Genomic DNA, 17,123 nt, shown 5'->3' with positions numbered 1-17,123 from the left:
TCGCGGAACTGCTCTTATTTGATATCACCCTCCAAATGCTTGGACTTGTCGGTCTTGATGATGAAATCGTAGCCCTTATCTCGCTTGTTGGCTACTGCAGCAGTAGTAGGCTTTACCTGACTACTTCTCTTTTTTTCACCCCTGATCGATCCTGACTTGTGGCGGTTGAGTCGATTGAGCAAGCACTCACACAAGTCGCGTCATAACTTATTGCTACCTGCCCTCTGGGACTTCTGGCTGGGTCCGACTTTCGAGCTTTGCTGTCTGTATATTTCAGATATTAACACTCTTTTGGCCTTGTGATTGACACAGGGTAGCTCTAGCTTATCTCTCGACGGCTCCCTTGCGCGCTTTTACGAGTGACCTCGAGTGACTGCTTTGAGTATGCACTATGCAGTCGCATCTGGCGTCTTTGTTGAGCTACCCGTGAAGGCGAAGTCCTCAGTCTGGGTTAACTTTGATGCCATCAGCTTCACGGGTTCTACTGCTGCTAATGCCTTCAGCTTGTTATGGTCATGCTTTTCCGTTAGAGTCGACTTCCAGAGCTTCAGGAAAAACTGCTTGAGCTCCTAGTTGATGTTACCTTCGATTACCTTTACGTGTTTTGTTGACGATGCTCGTCTACCACGCTCCCGTTCATTGCTTCTACGCTTGCGAAGACTTAAATTGATCGTTAAAAGCATGGTCGATAGAAAGCTGGCCAGTGTTACGTCTGTGCCTACGCCTCCACAGCTGTGGCTATATGGGCACTAGCGTTAGTGAGCTCATCAATTTATCTGAAAACTTCTTATTACGATCATCAGGTGTAAATTATAACGCAAACTCAGAAATGCTCATACATAGAAAAGAGCCAATCAATTTCAAATCATATAAAAAAAGCAAAGTTTTTTGAAAGATGGACTCAATTTTTATATAGGTAGGGTAAATCGGGGTAATTTGGCCACAGCCACATTAAGCAAAAGTCCATTGGAGATGCAAAAAAACAACGTTTAATCTTTCGTACATCGTATAGTCACAATGTTTCTGATAATACTATACTAGTTGCATAAAAATATCATGGTCTAATCGTGTTTAAATGCCAAAAAATGATTTTTGAAAAAAGTGTTGTTTTTGGGTCGATTTTGAACCGTCGGGGTAATATGAGCACCCTATTTTCAATAAAGAATTTATATCGCCTCATGCAATACAAACTTAATATGCTTCGCTTGATGTTGAATCATATAGTATCAACTTAAAGTGTACAGAAAACAAACTAATTTGAATGTTATATTACCCCAGACAGACATGTGATACGAGTGTGATTCCTGTACAAAGGTACGCAGTGTCAAGAAAATTCTAACAAGACTGACTTGAACTGAGAGAATTTTCAGTATGGCACTCATTTCAAGCGCAATTGTACAGTGATTCTTGTATCACATGTGTGTCATAAGTATAAGCTATTTAAACAAGAGAAGTCTTATGAGATGTTTTTGTTCAGCCCTCGTCGGGGTAATTTGGCCAACAATTTTAAATTTTATTTTTCTTATTTACTATGAGACTAAATTACTTCGTTCTAATGTTTCAATCGCTTCAATATCAGGCCAGTATTGGAGCTCCTAGGTAGATTTTTAAAAAATACTAGATTTTAGGTGATTTTCCAGTGGTGCTCAAAGTGCCCCATTGGCCAAATTACCCCGATGCCCGTTTCCATGGCATACTTTTTTTTCAGTAAATATAAACTCTACGCTTGCTGTATATATTCAATGGCAATTTTATTGATCATTTTCTCATTAATACATAAAATAAACTTTGGATACTGATCTATCAACAAATGGCATCTTCGGCCAACTAAACGCTTATGCGCGCAGCAGATGTTTGTTCTAACGAGCTAGTTGAATAATAAGAGCAGCGCACATTTCGAAGAACTCCATCGTATGGTGTCCGGTCGGTTGGTTCGGTATGCCCATTCCGCCGAATCCCACCGGCGGCGGAGGGGTAAGGCTCTCCATGATCACATCGTCGCCCTGTTCCACCTCGTCGTTGGTGAGAGATTTGAAATCCAGCAGGTAGCTCTTGGTGTCCACCTGGTACAGCTGAAGGGACATCTTCACGTATTTGTCGTTGCGCGAGTTGTACTTCCGGACGCGCACGTGGTAGGGATTGATTATTTTCCACTCAAAATCAAGGGCCTTCATTGCACGATAAACTTCCAGCATGATATCGTTGGGTTTGGACTGAGACCGAATGCCGAGATGCCACTTGGCCCGCTTAACCGGTGTCCCGCGGTGTTTATCGATTGGCATGGCCGTCGCCGTAATGTTTGGCGAAGGAATCGGGGCACTTCCGGTAGTGGCCGGTCTCTCTCTTAAAGGTGCAATTCTTTCCGGATGAATCGAGGGCGACTTGAAGGGTTCGTTGACCGGAGTGTGACGCTCCGGTTGTACCGGCGGAGCAGGCGGAGGACTTACTGCCACGTAAAAATCTTTTAGTTCCGCTTTTGCAGCTTCGTCAGCGATGCGCTTGTTGTCAATGATCAAATGGTATGCAATGGCCAGCTGATCATGCGGATCGCCACTTAGCAGTGCGTTGTGTACTTCCTGTTCCTTGACGCCAAACTTCTCGCATACTTCCGACACCGCATGGGTGTCAATGACACTGCTATCCTGCTCTACCGGGGAAGGGAATAAATACGCCGGGAGGTCCTTTTGGAACCATTCATGTTTCTTAATTTCTTCAATAGTGGCCCTCTTCAACGGATCGACCTGCAACATCTGGCAGAGTAAGCTCACCACCTGTTTGTTCAAATACTCCGGAATGGGGAAAATACCGGATTTGATCTTCCTAAACAGCGTCGGAACGTGCTCGTCATCAAATGGAAGCGTTCCGCACAGCAGAGCGTACAAAATAACTCCACACGACCAAATATCCACCTCTGGACCAGCGTATAACTTTCCGGAGATAACCTCCGGTGCTGCATAGTTCGGTGATCCACAAGAAGTTCGCAAGAACTCTCCATCGAGCATCATGTTGGAAAGTCCGAAATCGGCAATCTGTGAAAGAAACAATAATGGCATTGTAGAGAAAGATCATGGTCATTTCTTTACGATCAGCAGGTAATATTTTTTGTCACACGCCTTGGATCGCTTTGCGGTCTTCGGCAAAGTTTTTCAGGACATCCGAGGCTGTACTGTAATATAATCGGTTGCATACTTTCAGAATAATTTTAATATTTTATAAGGAAAATTCAAAAAAGTAAGTTTTCCCATATGAAATCCCATACAAATTTCAATCGCGATGCGCAAAGTGTAGGCATAACCGATCGCGCTCAAATTTTGCACAGTCGTTCAGGACCCGAAATGGAACCAAAAAAACTTTGATCCGAAAAATCGACCTCTATGACCCACGCTAATATGTATATCCCGGTTGTCCGACATTTCGCGGTAAACCATTTCGCGGTCAACCAATTCGCGGTGGACCATTTCGCGGTTTGAACCATTTCGCGGTTTTCTGTTTCGCGGTCTATACTTTTTCGAGGTTTACCCTTTCGCGGTTTACCATTTGGCGGTATACCGTTTCGCGGTATTAATCGGTTCCTAATTTTAGTTTATCTCTTAAGCACATTCACACATTGTGAGCAAGTCTTTCAAGATACGCACGCACGCCAACGCGTACACATGCATACATACAATTATTAAATAAAATGGTAGATTATTGTATTTAAATATTACAAATTTGGCTGCTTTGATATTTAAAGAATATTCTTTGATTGGAAAAAATGCAAAATCGTTTGTTGTATAATAGGGTCTGGGACCATTTGGGTAGGGTGGCCTATTTTGGGCACTTGCTGCTATAATTCAGTCAATGTTGAACCAATTGACTTGAATTTTCGAAATTAAGTCAATTGGTTTCAAATTGACTGAGTTATAACAGCAAGTGCCCAAAATAGCCCCCCTGCCCAAATGGTCCCAGGCCCTACATAGCCAGGTCGCAATTTTTGCATCGAAGAAAATTTTCACAAATAGTAAATTCCTCCTTCCTTCTTTTTACATAGGCTGTTCTTTCGAGTTATCATTTAAAATAGTTTTCGGCATCAACCAATGCCAATGTTTTCATCTAATAATTGCCCTTCTTTTAAACATAGGCTGTTCTTTCTAGTTACACTGTAAGGATAGTTGTTGGCATTCAACTAGTAATATCATCATAGGATATGTTCCCTTCTTTTATTAATACATATGTCGTTCTTTTGAGTTTATTGTTAAGCTGCTAACTTTTTTATCGAATATTTTCCCTTCTTTTAAACATTTCTGGTTTAGACTGATACAAGACAAGATAGGGTCTGGGACCATTTGGGCAGGAGCACCTATTTTGGGCATTTGCTGGTGTAGCTCAGTCAATTTTCAGCCAATTGACTTAATTTTTGGAACATGTTCAGATACGCACAGTATCTAGCCATGTACAAAATTTCATATCAATTGGTTTGAATTTGACTGAGTTATAAGGCGCAGTATCATAACGTCCGAGGCCATAATGTCCCAGGGCTTTATGGCGCATTTTTCCGGGGCATAACGTCCAAACATACAAGTATGCCACGAAGTCCAAGGAAAGAAGGCACATAGGATATTATGACGCACCTAAACTTTTGGACGTTATTTCGCAAAAAAAACGCGACTTAACGACCGGGACAGTATGGCCTCGGACGTTGTGATCCGGCCCCGAGTTATAACAGCAAGTGCCCAAAATAGGTGCTCCTGCCCAAATGGTCCCAGACCCTAATTCGCATTACGAAAAGATCCTGGGCCGACCGGGAATCGAACCCCGTACCCTCAGTATGGTCTTGTTGAATACCCGCGCGTTAACGATTTCGGCTATTACCCGTTGCAAGAAAATAGAGAGCGAAAATGGTGCAAAATCGTTAATAGTCCTCCGCTGGTATGTCTAATCGTTATGGTGTCTTCTACAATAAGTGCGCGAATTGGCCAAGGAATACTGCGCCGAAAACACCAAAATGATTTTTCTTACAGGCGGAGATGTATGGGCGCTTGCGCGTACAAATTTTCGCGCAACGCATAATATATGGGCCAGCATAGACGCACGCACAAATGTACTTACCATTAACTAAGAGTTCACCCTTCTTATTTTCATGAACTGTTCTTTCAAGTTAGAGTTCGAGACAGGCCGAAACACGTGAGGCTGAAATCACAAATGTTTGGATACATAAGGCTGAATCTCGAAAATATGAAAAGCCTGTAGTTGAAAATTGAAATAGTGATACGGCTAGTTTTCAATTGGTGTCGTTAATACAAAAGCAGTCGCTTACAAAACCGCTCTTGCAGTACTATGCTCATAAGCATAATATCATTTGATTTTTATACGCAGTATACAGTGGTTCCCAGGTGACACGTAGTCGTGATAGTATGTCTCAAAAGAATAGACTATGCTAAAAAGAATGAAAAATCTCTTATGAGAATATTTTCAACGACGTATGCATTCTAGAATGTTCAACATTTTCTATCTTCAGCCTTTTGTTATTGCAACCTTAAGTAATGCTTACATTGTTGCAGCCTTATGTGCATTCAGCACTTCGAGAGTCAGCCTTAAGCTATCAGTACACACTTTGCCAAGTGTGCTGATTTTTCCACACGCATAAAGCAGCACTCAAATATCCACTTTATATTTTAAGGTGTTAAGTCGATGTTGAAACTGATGTTTGCCTGTTAATTAATGTTTCCGTTCTTTCGCATACATGCACAAATGCACAAACAAATTCGGGTCGCTCATAAACCACTTAGACATTTTGGAAGAGGGAGGTCTGGTCAAAGTCCACGCTCCATACAATTTTCGAAATTTTATATGGTCAAAAGATGACAAGAGAGAGAAGGGGGATCTGAGTTGTTCAAATTTTGGTTTTCGTGGTTTATAAACGACCCCTTACACACAATGATCGAATAGTTCACCCTTCTTAGTTCCATTAGCAGTTTTTTTTTCGAATTGGTACAAACCGCGAAATGGCTGACCGCGAAACGGTGCAGACCGCAAAGTGGTCCACCGCGAAACGGTATAGACCGCGAAACGGCATACCGCGAAATGGTATCATCCGCGAAATGTCATACCGCGAAATGGCACACCGCGAAATAGGTTACCGCGAAGTGGTTTACCGCGAAATGTTATACAATCGTATATCCCTTTTCGAAACAAATAGGATAAACTCAATGGGGCACGTTCGGTGTAGTACTAGATTTGTAGTAATGAGCTGAATTTTTGTATGGTGAGAAGGACAATTCTCCGTTTCTGCAATGAAATGGTGCAAAAAGCGTGGGTATTATGATTCCTTGCCTAATTTGAAGCTGCTTAAGCAAAACTTTGGATAGGGGTAGTCGGGGTAATTTGGCCAATGGGGCAATTTGAGCACCACTGGAAAATCACCTAAAATCTAGTAATTTATGAAAATCCACCTAGGAGCTCCTATACTGGCCTGATATTGAAGCGATTGAAACATTAGAACGAAGTAATTTAGTCTCATAGTAAATTAGAAAAATAAAATTTAAAATTGTTGGCCAAATTACCCCGAAGAGGGCTGAACAAAAACATCTCATAAGACTTCTCTTGTTTAAATACCTTTAAATAATTTTCAAATTAGTTTGTTTTCTGTACACTTCAAGTTGATACTATATGATTCAACACCAAGCGAAGCATATTAAGTTTGTATTGCATTAGACGATAAAAATTCTTTATTGAAAATAGGGTGCTCATATTACCCCGACGGTTCAAAAACGACCCAAAAACAACACTTTTTTCAAAAATCATATTTTGGCATTTAAACACGATTAGACTATGATGTTTTTATGCAACTAGTATAGTATTATCAGAAACATTCTGACCATACGATGTACGAGAGATTCAACGTTGTTTTCTGCATCTTCAATCGACTTTTGCTTAAGGTGGCCAAATTACCCCGATTTACCCTAACTATGTTGTTTATGTTGCAAGAAATGGAGAAAACAACAACACTGTTGCCCAAAGTTTTGCTCAAACAGCATCAAATTAGGCAAGGAATCATAATACCCACGCTTTTTGCATCATTTCATTGCAGAAATTGAGAATTGACCTTCTCACCATACTAAAATTCAGCTCATTGTCATTACTACAAATCTAGTACTTCACCGATCTGTCCTATTAATAGAACCAAGTTGTGTTGTGTCCATTCAAGCAATTCTATTACACTGAGTACCAAATACACGGACGGAATCACAACTACCGTGATATCACCAACTTCCAATAACTTTTATTTTGTTCCTAATTAATTTAATGACACAAACTTCCCAAATGGAGAAAAAATCTCGTTTTTAGCGTTACGTAATAAATGGATGCTGCCTTATATGGATTCTTGCCTAATTTAATGCTGTTTGAGCAAAAGTTTGGGTGACTGTGTTGTTGAAGTTGCAAGAAATAAATAATACAACAACACAGCTACCCAAACTTTTGCTCAAATAGCATCTAATTAGTCAAGAAATCATATAACCCATGCTGTTTGTACCATTTCATTACAGATATGGAGAACTGATCATCTCACCATACAAAAATCCAGCTCACTACTTTCAATCTAGTACTTCACTGATTGCTTCCTATAGAAAACGTTTAGCTACAACGTAAAAAATTAAATAAGGGGCTGTCCATAAATCACGTGGTCATTTTTTTAGGACTTTTCAACCACCCCCCCCCCCCCCCGCGTGGTCATTAGTCCATACAAAATGGTCATTTTCCAAACCCCCCCCCCCCTCCCCTCATGACCACGTGGTTTATGGACAGCCCCTAAATAAATGCTTTTTAAAACATAACGTTATTGAAACGCAACTTATATTAAAAACGCTTTAACCATCCTTTAGTGACATTTGTTTGACTTTCAATGTAATTCAAACATTCAATATTTGTTGTAAGACAAAAAAAATAGAATTTACGGTTTTTTAAATTCCGCAGAAGTTAAAAGACGTGTAAATCATCTTGATAATCATCGATCAAGTTTAAATAAGTTTTAAACAAACAGATTTGCTCTTTGGAAATTAATACTTCTCAAAATAAACGAATATCCAAGAAAACTAATGCCGAAAAGAAAATCATCATTCCTACCAAAACAAAACTACGATACATGTTCAGCGATATACATGTATTGGTAAAACTAGCTTTGTACCTGCTACACCGCGCTCAAACTGGGTGTAGCATTTTCTTGCACCGGTGCCAATCGGGTGTCAAAACAGAACAGTACATGCAAATAAACGAACGGTTTCGGTGCAAGTTTGCTACACCCGGTGGCAAAGCGGTGCAGGCGGTGCAAATAAACGAATTCGACATGTGAACGCGCACTACCCACCCGAACGACAATGCTTCTGTTGCTTGGCTGGCGGCCGACGAGCGGCTGTACATTCGAACGGTGACGACGGCCACCACATGCGAGCGGTGGCGGCGGCCAGAATCATCATGCGAGCGAAGCGAGGCAGGGACGCGAAGAACACGCTGCGACATGTTCGCATCGCAGCGTCGAGCAGAGCACCGACCAATGCGAGCGAGGCTCGCGGTGATTGGTGCGTGGTGTATTTTGGGAATGTTGGGGTAGGGTATAAATGAAATGGAATTCGCTCGAAGAGCATCAGTTTTTGTTGATCAGTGAAGGAATAAACATCGTTGGAAATTTATTCCCAAGCGTTTTTCTTGGACAGCCGAACAATCAGCCTTTTACAAGGCTAACCACTTGAGAGTTTTTCAGAAGTCGTCGAGCTATCGTCTGCAGCTTTGTTCCTGCGGCCCTCTTCAGTGGGAAGAGCCGGCCATCCTCCGTCCAGTGTCCGTGACCGGACATATATCAGGCCAAACATGTCTAAAGGTCCTATCTGCAGAAGAGAGGCTCTCTTTGGTTTCCCTCTCTTTCGTTAACATCTCAGCTGTTTATTTGTATTATGTTTGTCTCCTTGCATTGAACGATGGTCAAAACAATTGTCTTTTGATTTGTACTGCAAAAATAGTTGAAAAATGTACCATTACATTGCAATAATTGAAAGAGAAAGTGAACAAAGAGAGCCTCTCAAATGCAGATAGGACCTATTGAAATGTTTGGCCTGATATGACGAAGCTACAAGTCGAATTTTCAAGAGCACAAATCTGAAGAACCGAATGTTGTATTGCGATGAAAAGTTGATCGATTGGTCATTCCCAGCGGGTAACCAATTGTTGGACAAATGTACGTGCTGTAAAATATAGGGTAACGGTCGAATTTTGGACCCCTAGAGGACATTAGTTTGAATTTAAGTCAAAATCAAACAGATTCAGCGGGTGTTACACATTATGATGATGTTAGTGTCATCGTAAAAGCCTTTACTGTCCGTTGAAAATACCCACAAGGTCATTCCCGGCTGAAAATTTGATGAAAATAACTTATTTTTGAAGCATCAGTTTTCACTGTTTTGGACACCCCAATGTATTTTGAACCCTCTTCAGCATATATTTTGGACACCCGATGTTTAAATCCGTTTGAAACTACTTTCAAAGAATTTGCCACTCAAATATGCTGGTTCATATCCTAATTACTTGATTGACAATGGCTGATTAGACAAAATTTGCGAATTTAGTGCGCTAGAATGAAAAACGTTTTTGTTTACATCTTCAAGTTTTCTCAGCGCCACATTCTCTTTTTGTAAACATGTTGCGACACTTGCACGGATGACGAAATTGAAAAAAGTTAATTTCAAGGCAAATAATGATATTTCCAGTGAGTAAATGATTGCTGCCCGTGCAGAGCAATCTAACTTAAATAACGATTCTAAAAATTTTCGTCATTTCTTCATTAAATCTGTGAAAGTTGCGATAATGCAATCCAGGGGGTCCAAAATATATGGGGGTCCAAATTATATTGGTTACCCTAGTCTTTTGCAATTGGTTGCATAAATACCTAACTCAACTCTTATCAAGCTACAACAAAACATGACATTTTCCCTACCTTTACATGCCTGTTGTGATCCAACAGGAGATTCTCCGGTTTCAAATCGCGATGTACAATCATGTGGCGATGGCAATAGTCCACCCCGGAAATGATCTGCTGAAAGAACCGTCTCGCTTCCGTTTCCTGAAGTTTTCCGTTGTTTACGATGTAATCGAACAGCTCGCCTCCGCTGACATATTCCATGATCATAAAAATATCGGTTGGGGTGGATATCACCTGGTACAATTTGATTATGTGCGGATGTCGGAACAGCTTCAGGTTTTGAATTTCGCGACGAATTTTTCCGACCACATCCAGGCTCTTGATCTTCTGACGATTCAGGATTTTAACGGCCACCTTGTGCTTCGTTTTTGTGTGCTCGCCGATTTTGACCTTCCCGAAGGTCCCCGTTCCCAGGGTGGCCCCCAGGGTGTAGTAACCTATCTGCACCAGCGGCTGGGCCGTGGTTGTCCCCTTGTCGGTCATTGCGTCGCCCCTTCTATTGACTAGACGGGAGAAGAAAAATAAAGATCACCTTCAGAACCTTCACAAACCAAGGTCGCACTTACCTCCTAGCGGATAAGTATATCAATTATGCTCAATTAGATGCATAAATCATTGAACTAGTACATCACTTCACTATAGCAATATTTTGCTAAATGTTTGACGAAAAAAAAAATCAAAACGAGTTTGTTCTTTTATTTTGATCAATGAAAAATTTTCTCACGCAAACCACCAGACGGCCACTCACTGACGTACAATCAGTCATTCATTTTTTAAGCTTGCGTCGGGCTCGGGATGAGCTTTTTAGACCATATGTGTACGGGAACGTCCATAAATTACGTCACGCTTTTAGGGGGGAGGGGGGGTTCAGTAGAGTGTGACAACCCATACAAAAAATTCAGAGGTCTCATACAAAAAGTGTGACATAGGGGGGAAGGGGGGTTGAAAATGGGCAATTTTTGCGTGACGTAATTTATGGACGCTCCCTACACAGACAAAAAAAAACTTGAGTAAAGAAGTTTATGCAATAGGGTCCTAAAATTAAAGACGAAATCTCGCTTATATTGAATAATACGATCAAGCATGGTACCGTCTTACCCCTCTGGTTCGACACGTTTTAATACGACACTTTTTAATTCGTACCCCGCTTATACGACACATGTCGAATTAAAAAGTGTTCAAATGTCACAGCGATCTACACTGTAAATGCAAAACAGTTTGATATTGCGCTTATACTCGCACCCGCAGCAACACCTCTTGCAGCCGCAAATTTCGGAAGTTCTGAGTTGGTGCTAATCAAAACCCAAAGCACCCCGAACCGCCTGGAGACCAACCGGAATGAACTAAGAATGGCAACAATCGTAGAAAGAACGAGCTTTTCATTCACGCCACCGCAATATTTGATGAAATTATGTTTCATAACAAAGCCGGAAATCAAAACAAAAACAAAAATAGAGTTGCCAAATTTCAATGAGCATGGTGGTGTAGGGTGACCAGTTTGTCGAATTAAAAGTTTACCCCGGTTATACGACAACAGTCGGTGTCGTATTAGCGGGGTAATACGGTATTCAAATCGGAATTGTACTTTACTCGAACTTTAAAAACAAAGGAATAATGAGAAAATTCGAAATAAGTAAAATGGTAAATAGTTCTACTTTGACATTTGAGGTCAACCTTGTGTGACTGACCTCGACATTTTTCGCACTGGGATTTCAAAAAAATAAAAATTATATACAGCGAGGATTCGCTCGTTGGGTCACGACTGCGCCCCGATTAGCGAACCGTGTTCGTTCGTTGGGGCAACTGACAACTGATCAAAATGCTCTAGACACACGCAAGTGACGAGAAATACGTCACAAAACACTCACATACTTGCGCAAACGGTCTGTATACAGGAGCTGCGATGCGACGACGGTCAGACGTCAAACTCGTTTTGACATCGGTTTTGACATTGACAGTGCTTTTTAGTTGGGGTTTACCCCAACCAGCGAACATCCAACCATCGAGACAGCCCATCTAATACCCCAGACAGACATGTGATACGAGTGTGATTCCTGTACAACGGTACGCAGTGTCAAGAAAATTCTAACAAGACTGACTTGAACTGAGAGAATTTTCAGTATGGCACTCATTTCAAGCGCAATTGTACAGTGATTCTTGTATCACATGTGTGTCATAAGTATAACGAGCCGCCAACGAACGAATCGGGACTGTATCTTCAACTACGTTTAATAAAAACGTCAAAAAATGAGTAAATATGTACTCTTGAACCATATATTATGGTTTAAAACAAGAATCCCGATAGGACTTTAGGAGCCTATTCAGTATCATAATTTACATTTTATATAACTCATTTTGGTATCATAATGGTCAATTTTTCGGAACTGGCTCATTATGCAACTGAAATGAGTTGCATAATGAAAAATAGTTGTATAATGTTCATAATGCAACTCATTTGAGTTGCATTATGAACATTATGCAACTCAAATGGGTTGCATTATGAAAAAATCATTGCATAAAATTTTGTATGGAACTCGTTGCAAAACTCGCTTTTTTCAGCACTCTTCGTATTTATCCAACTCGGCAAGCCTCGTTGGATAAATGTACGACTCGTGCTGAAATAATCAACTTTTTGCAACTCGTTACATAAATAACTATTTCAAAAATATGCGAAGAATAGGGCACTGCACATTGCTTTGATTTTTTAAGGACAAACGTCTTGAAATCCTGCTACAACAGTGCTTCAGAACTTCAGACGCACAAATTTCAACAAGCAAGCTTCAAACAACAGTGCATTTCATTATTCTGTTTTTGCTCACTTGTAATAAGCTTAAGGACAAACGTCTTGACATCCCGCTTCAACAGTGCATCAGAGCTTCAGACACACAAATCTCAAGAAGCAAGCTTCAAACAACAGAGCGTTTTATTATTCTGTTCTTGCTCACTTGTAATAAGCTTAAAATGAGAAGCTCAAGTGTGCTGGTTTTGTTTACGAAGAGATTTGTGCCCTCGAAATCGTGAGTAGGTGCCAAAGTCGGCCATTGTGGCAGCCATTTTGGGACTCTAACAAGTCTGTCCTTAAAATGAGAAGATCACGTGCGCTGGATTTGTTTACTAAGAGATTTCCCGCATAACAAATTACAATTTGCCTTATGCCGTTTTTCTTGGAACTGAATAGGACGCAATCAGTGAAGTACTAGATTGAAAGTAGTGAGCTGGATTTTTGTATGGTGAGATGATCAGTTCTCCATTTCTGCAATGAAACGGTGCAAACAGCGTGGGTTATATGGTTTCTTACCTAATTTGATGCTGATTGAGCAAAAGTTTGGGTAACTATGTTGTTGTATTATTTATTTCTTGCAACTTCAACAACACAGTTACCCAAACTTTTGCTCAAACAGCATCAAATTAGGCCAGAAATCATATAACCCACGCTGTTTGCACCATTTCATTGCAGAAATGGAGAACTGAACATCTCACCATACAAAAATCCAGCTCACTACTTTCAATCTAGTACTTCACTGATTGCTTCCTATTGGCGGAAAATATGTAAACAAACAACGTCAAACAAACTTTAGTACAAGTGAAAGCGAAGTCGGGTTGGGGTTGAACTGGATCAAAAAGAAAAACGGCATTAATCTCCACACAGTAAATGACTTGTATGTGTTAATGTTAATGTAGAGTGACCGGAAGGGAGAGTGGCGTCAATGTCAAAATTGGAACAGCGATCATCTGTCAAATCCATACAAATTTCTGTTCCAAACGAGCAGGAGACCTGTCAAAATTGGAACATGACGCCACTCTCCCTTCCAGTCACTCTATGTTAATGTACCACCGAGGGGGGCGACACATCCAGATTACCACATTTTAACCAAAAATCTTACTCATCTTATGCACTGTGCATTATCTGTGTCTATCACACTTCCATCTTGCTATCTACTTCTATCCAAAATCCATCTCAAATCTTGTTTTTGAGCTACTCACCTCGTTCGTGCAGTTGAAAATCGAAATTTTTGACAATTTTTCTCCCAAACCGTGCGTCGGACATACGTCGGACAAAGTGCGCTGGATAGAGGGCCAGATCCGCTGCCCAGCGCACTACGTCCGACGTTACACGGAACTACAAATCAACCCAAATTTAAGTTCTTTTGACGCAATCCCGCACCTCCGTGGAATTACTCAAATTTGCGTCAAACTGCGATAGTGGTCACTAAGTAGTTCTCATTTGATCGCGGCAAAAATTTTCACCCAGTGGTATTGACGGTTTCCCCCCTTATCGAACGCGACGATTTGAATCCGTCGCGGATAAAACCGTCGCCAGAGTCGTCGCAGCCAATCAGCAGGCAGGAGTCTGACGTTTCTCCGATCTCACTAACACAAACAGCAGCAGAGGTGATGCTTGATTGGTTGCGATGATTCAGAAATGCTGACTGGAAGTTGGCAGCGCGTTTTGTTATGAAAGCAACATACAATAATGTTACATCCCGTAAACGAAGTATTTCTCGTAATAAATAATGACGACCGAGTGTGTTCATAGTCAAGCTAAAACTAATTAGTCTTTATTGTTCCTCATACATTCAGTTCTCTGTGCTATTCACTTTATTTGAGAACCCTTCGAGGGGTTCGGTGCTTTTACCGAATGGCTTACTAGCCACTACAACTCCTCATCCCTTAAGCTGAAGCTAGTTAAAATCGATTATAACTGTAATATTCTGACAGCAAATATGCTCATGCTTTACCGGAACTTTTATCTATAAATTCGAAAGCTTATTCAGTAATACAGTTAAGCTGTTTTTTTTTTACAAACGCCTCAATAAACTATTTCCTATTATATCCGGAACTCGATCCAAAGGCAACCTTCTTCTACGCTACGGCAGCCACTTCACAACGACATGGATTCTCGGTCAAGTCTTCGATATCATACCCGTGCGCCGTGCGTGGAATAGTACACAAAATCACATAATCCGATGCAGGACATCTTCTCATTCTGGTTTGGTAGTATCGTACTCACTGGATGCAGGTATCACAAAATGATTCAGCTTCTCCGATTATCCTTTCCCCCATTTGAGACGATGATCTTATCCGTACACCTCTGATCACAACAAAAATACAACATAGCAGTGGAAAAACCACAAGCAAAGGCACATATGATGGCCACCGATGTTCCAATCACAACCAAGAAAAATGCAATTTTCTCTGCGATGAGTCATCAACTGACAAAAATCCGCAGCAAAACATCAATATGCATCAAACGACGATTGAAATAAACAACAGCAATTATGTACTGCGTTGTACATCCGAATACAAAACAGCGCGCAGCACCAAGTGAAATGCACTTTTTTTATCTCTTCTTTCTGGTCTTCTGGAGCAAAACAACAGATGCGAAAACAAAACACACACACAGTCAAAAATCGGGTAGTGGCGATTTTACCACCCGGCGACCACAGTTGATCGTCATATATGTTGTGATCGTTGGTTGCGCTCGTTGCGCTTCGTGCATTGGAATAAATGAGAATGGCATTCAAAAAAAAACAAGATGACGAAAAATGTAACAAATAAAAACCATCATTTCCCATAGGAAAAAAAAGCCATCTAGAAAAAAAAAAAACGCTATTGTAAAAAACCAAAATGGTCAGCGCCAAAATTAGCAATAAAAAGCGTTCACTTCACACGCCATGCTGAAAAAAAAAAACAAAATGCACTCTACTGCATTAGTAGATTTTCATGCATAGTTCGTACAAAAACTGTTATCCAAAATACTAAACATTGCCTCCTGGTCAAGCCAGGTTTGCCAAAAAATCACGCCAAAAGCAGAAAAAAACATCAGCGGTCGTGAAAAGTACGAACATTAAAAAAAAATGACATGCACATCTCATATACACTACACGACAAAAAAATCACAAGCACGCTTATCGTCATATCACAATCACTTAGAAAAAAATCACGCCAAAAGGTATTAATCGCCCGTGGTCGTGAAGAGTACTAACAAAAATCACACTAAAAGTACACAGCTGTCGGGGTCGTTAAGGCAATAAAATCATAGCATGCATGTCGCCAACGGAATTTGCACTAAAAATTCACGCCAAAGGCAACAAATGCCGGCGAACGCGAAAAACACCGTACAAATTCCGACATTTCTCCTCGTCGACACTGTTACATCCCGTAAACGAAGTATTTCTCGTAGTAAATAATGACGACCGAGTGTGTTCATAGTCAAGCTAAAACTAATTAGTCTTTATTGTTCCTCATACATTCAGTTCTCTGTGCTATTCACTTTATTTGAGAACCCTTCGAGGGGTTCGGTGCTTTTACCGAATGGCTTACTAGCCACTACAAATAAGTTATTTTCACCTAGCGAAGGCTTTATTTGACGCAAATTTGGGTTTAGTCAAGATAACCCAAATTTGGCTTCTTCCACGGAGCAGCACGCATGTGTCGGTGCTTCTCTCTTCGTTTTTGACAACATTCGTGTGGGCGAGTGGGAAAACAACCCAATGCTGAGTAAAAACTAAAAGCTGTTTTGCCAAATTTGAGTTTTTTAAACTTATTCCCTGGGTTAAAATATTTTTCAGTGTAGGTTTCACGTATGGATTCAGAGAAAACTCGATTGTTGCGTGTGGGGAAACTTCGGGTTTCAACCGCGACGACAATAAATCAAGCATAATTTTTCAAATCGACGTATCTAACTTTTTCACTGATCTGAGTAAATTCATGGTCAATGTTGACGACCATTTCACTAAAATAGTTTTTTTATAAAAAGACTTTTCATAAGTTTTTTCGTGCTCACCAGGGATATAGCACGCACTAGGTCAGAAACAAAACCTACTCATACCATATCATTTTCACAATGAATTTTGACAAAAATACACATACACCGGGTTGGTTAGAGATACGTCATGCCAGATACGTCGCTTTTGTATGGTGTCAGTTTGGTGTATCTGTTACTTTTGATTTTGGCTAGATACGTCGTTTGGTTTTCTCATATATCAAAACGGTGTACATATCTATCAGTAAAGTTGTAAACATCAAAATAGTTAGATACGTCGTTTCGAAAAATATGCTTAGTTAAACAAATTAAGCAATAAATCATCAAACAGTGATTCTTCAATTTGCTTTATGAATCATGCATGCATCAGTAAACCCGGATTTGTTTACATTCTCGAGTTACGTCGGA

General features: G+C 40.5%; 1 protein-coding gene across 1 annotated transcript; it reads right to left on the bottom strand.

Moving 5' to 3' along the window:
• Positions 1 to 1,726: 1,726 nt before the first annotated feature.
• On the bottom strand, positions 1,727 to 10,713 carry LOC109406304 (5'-AMP-activated protein kinase catalytic subunit alpha-2). Its single transcript, XM_029863169.2, has 3 exons — positions 10,516 to 10,713; positions 9,965 to 10,452; positions 1,727 to 3,029 (listed from the first exon to the last, which is right to left on the bottom strand). The coding sequence occupies exons 2-3, from the start codon at positions 10,430 to 10,432 to the stop codon at positions 1,860 to 1,862; spliced, it is 1,638 nt and encodes a 545-aa protein (XP_029719029.1). The 5' UTR covers positions 10,433 to 10,452; positions 10,516 to 10,713; the 3' UTR covers positions 1,727 to 1,859.
• Between the last annotated feature and the right edge of the window lie 6,410 nt (positions 10,714 to 17,123).

The sequence above is a fragment of the Aedes albopictus genome, chromosome 3 (assembly GCF_035046485.1).
Source record: "Aedes albopictus strain Foshan chromosome 3, AalbF5, whole genome shotgun sequence".
Classification (NCBI taxonomy): domain Eukaryota; kingdom Metazoa; phylum Arthropoda; class Insecta; order Diptera; family Culicidae; genus Aedes; species Aedes albopictus.
Note: the sequence above shows the minus strand (reverse complement) of the source record. Positions and strands in the feature narration are given on the sequence as shown.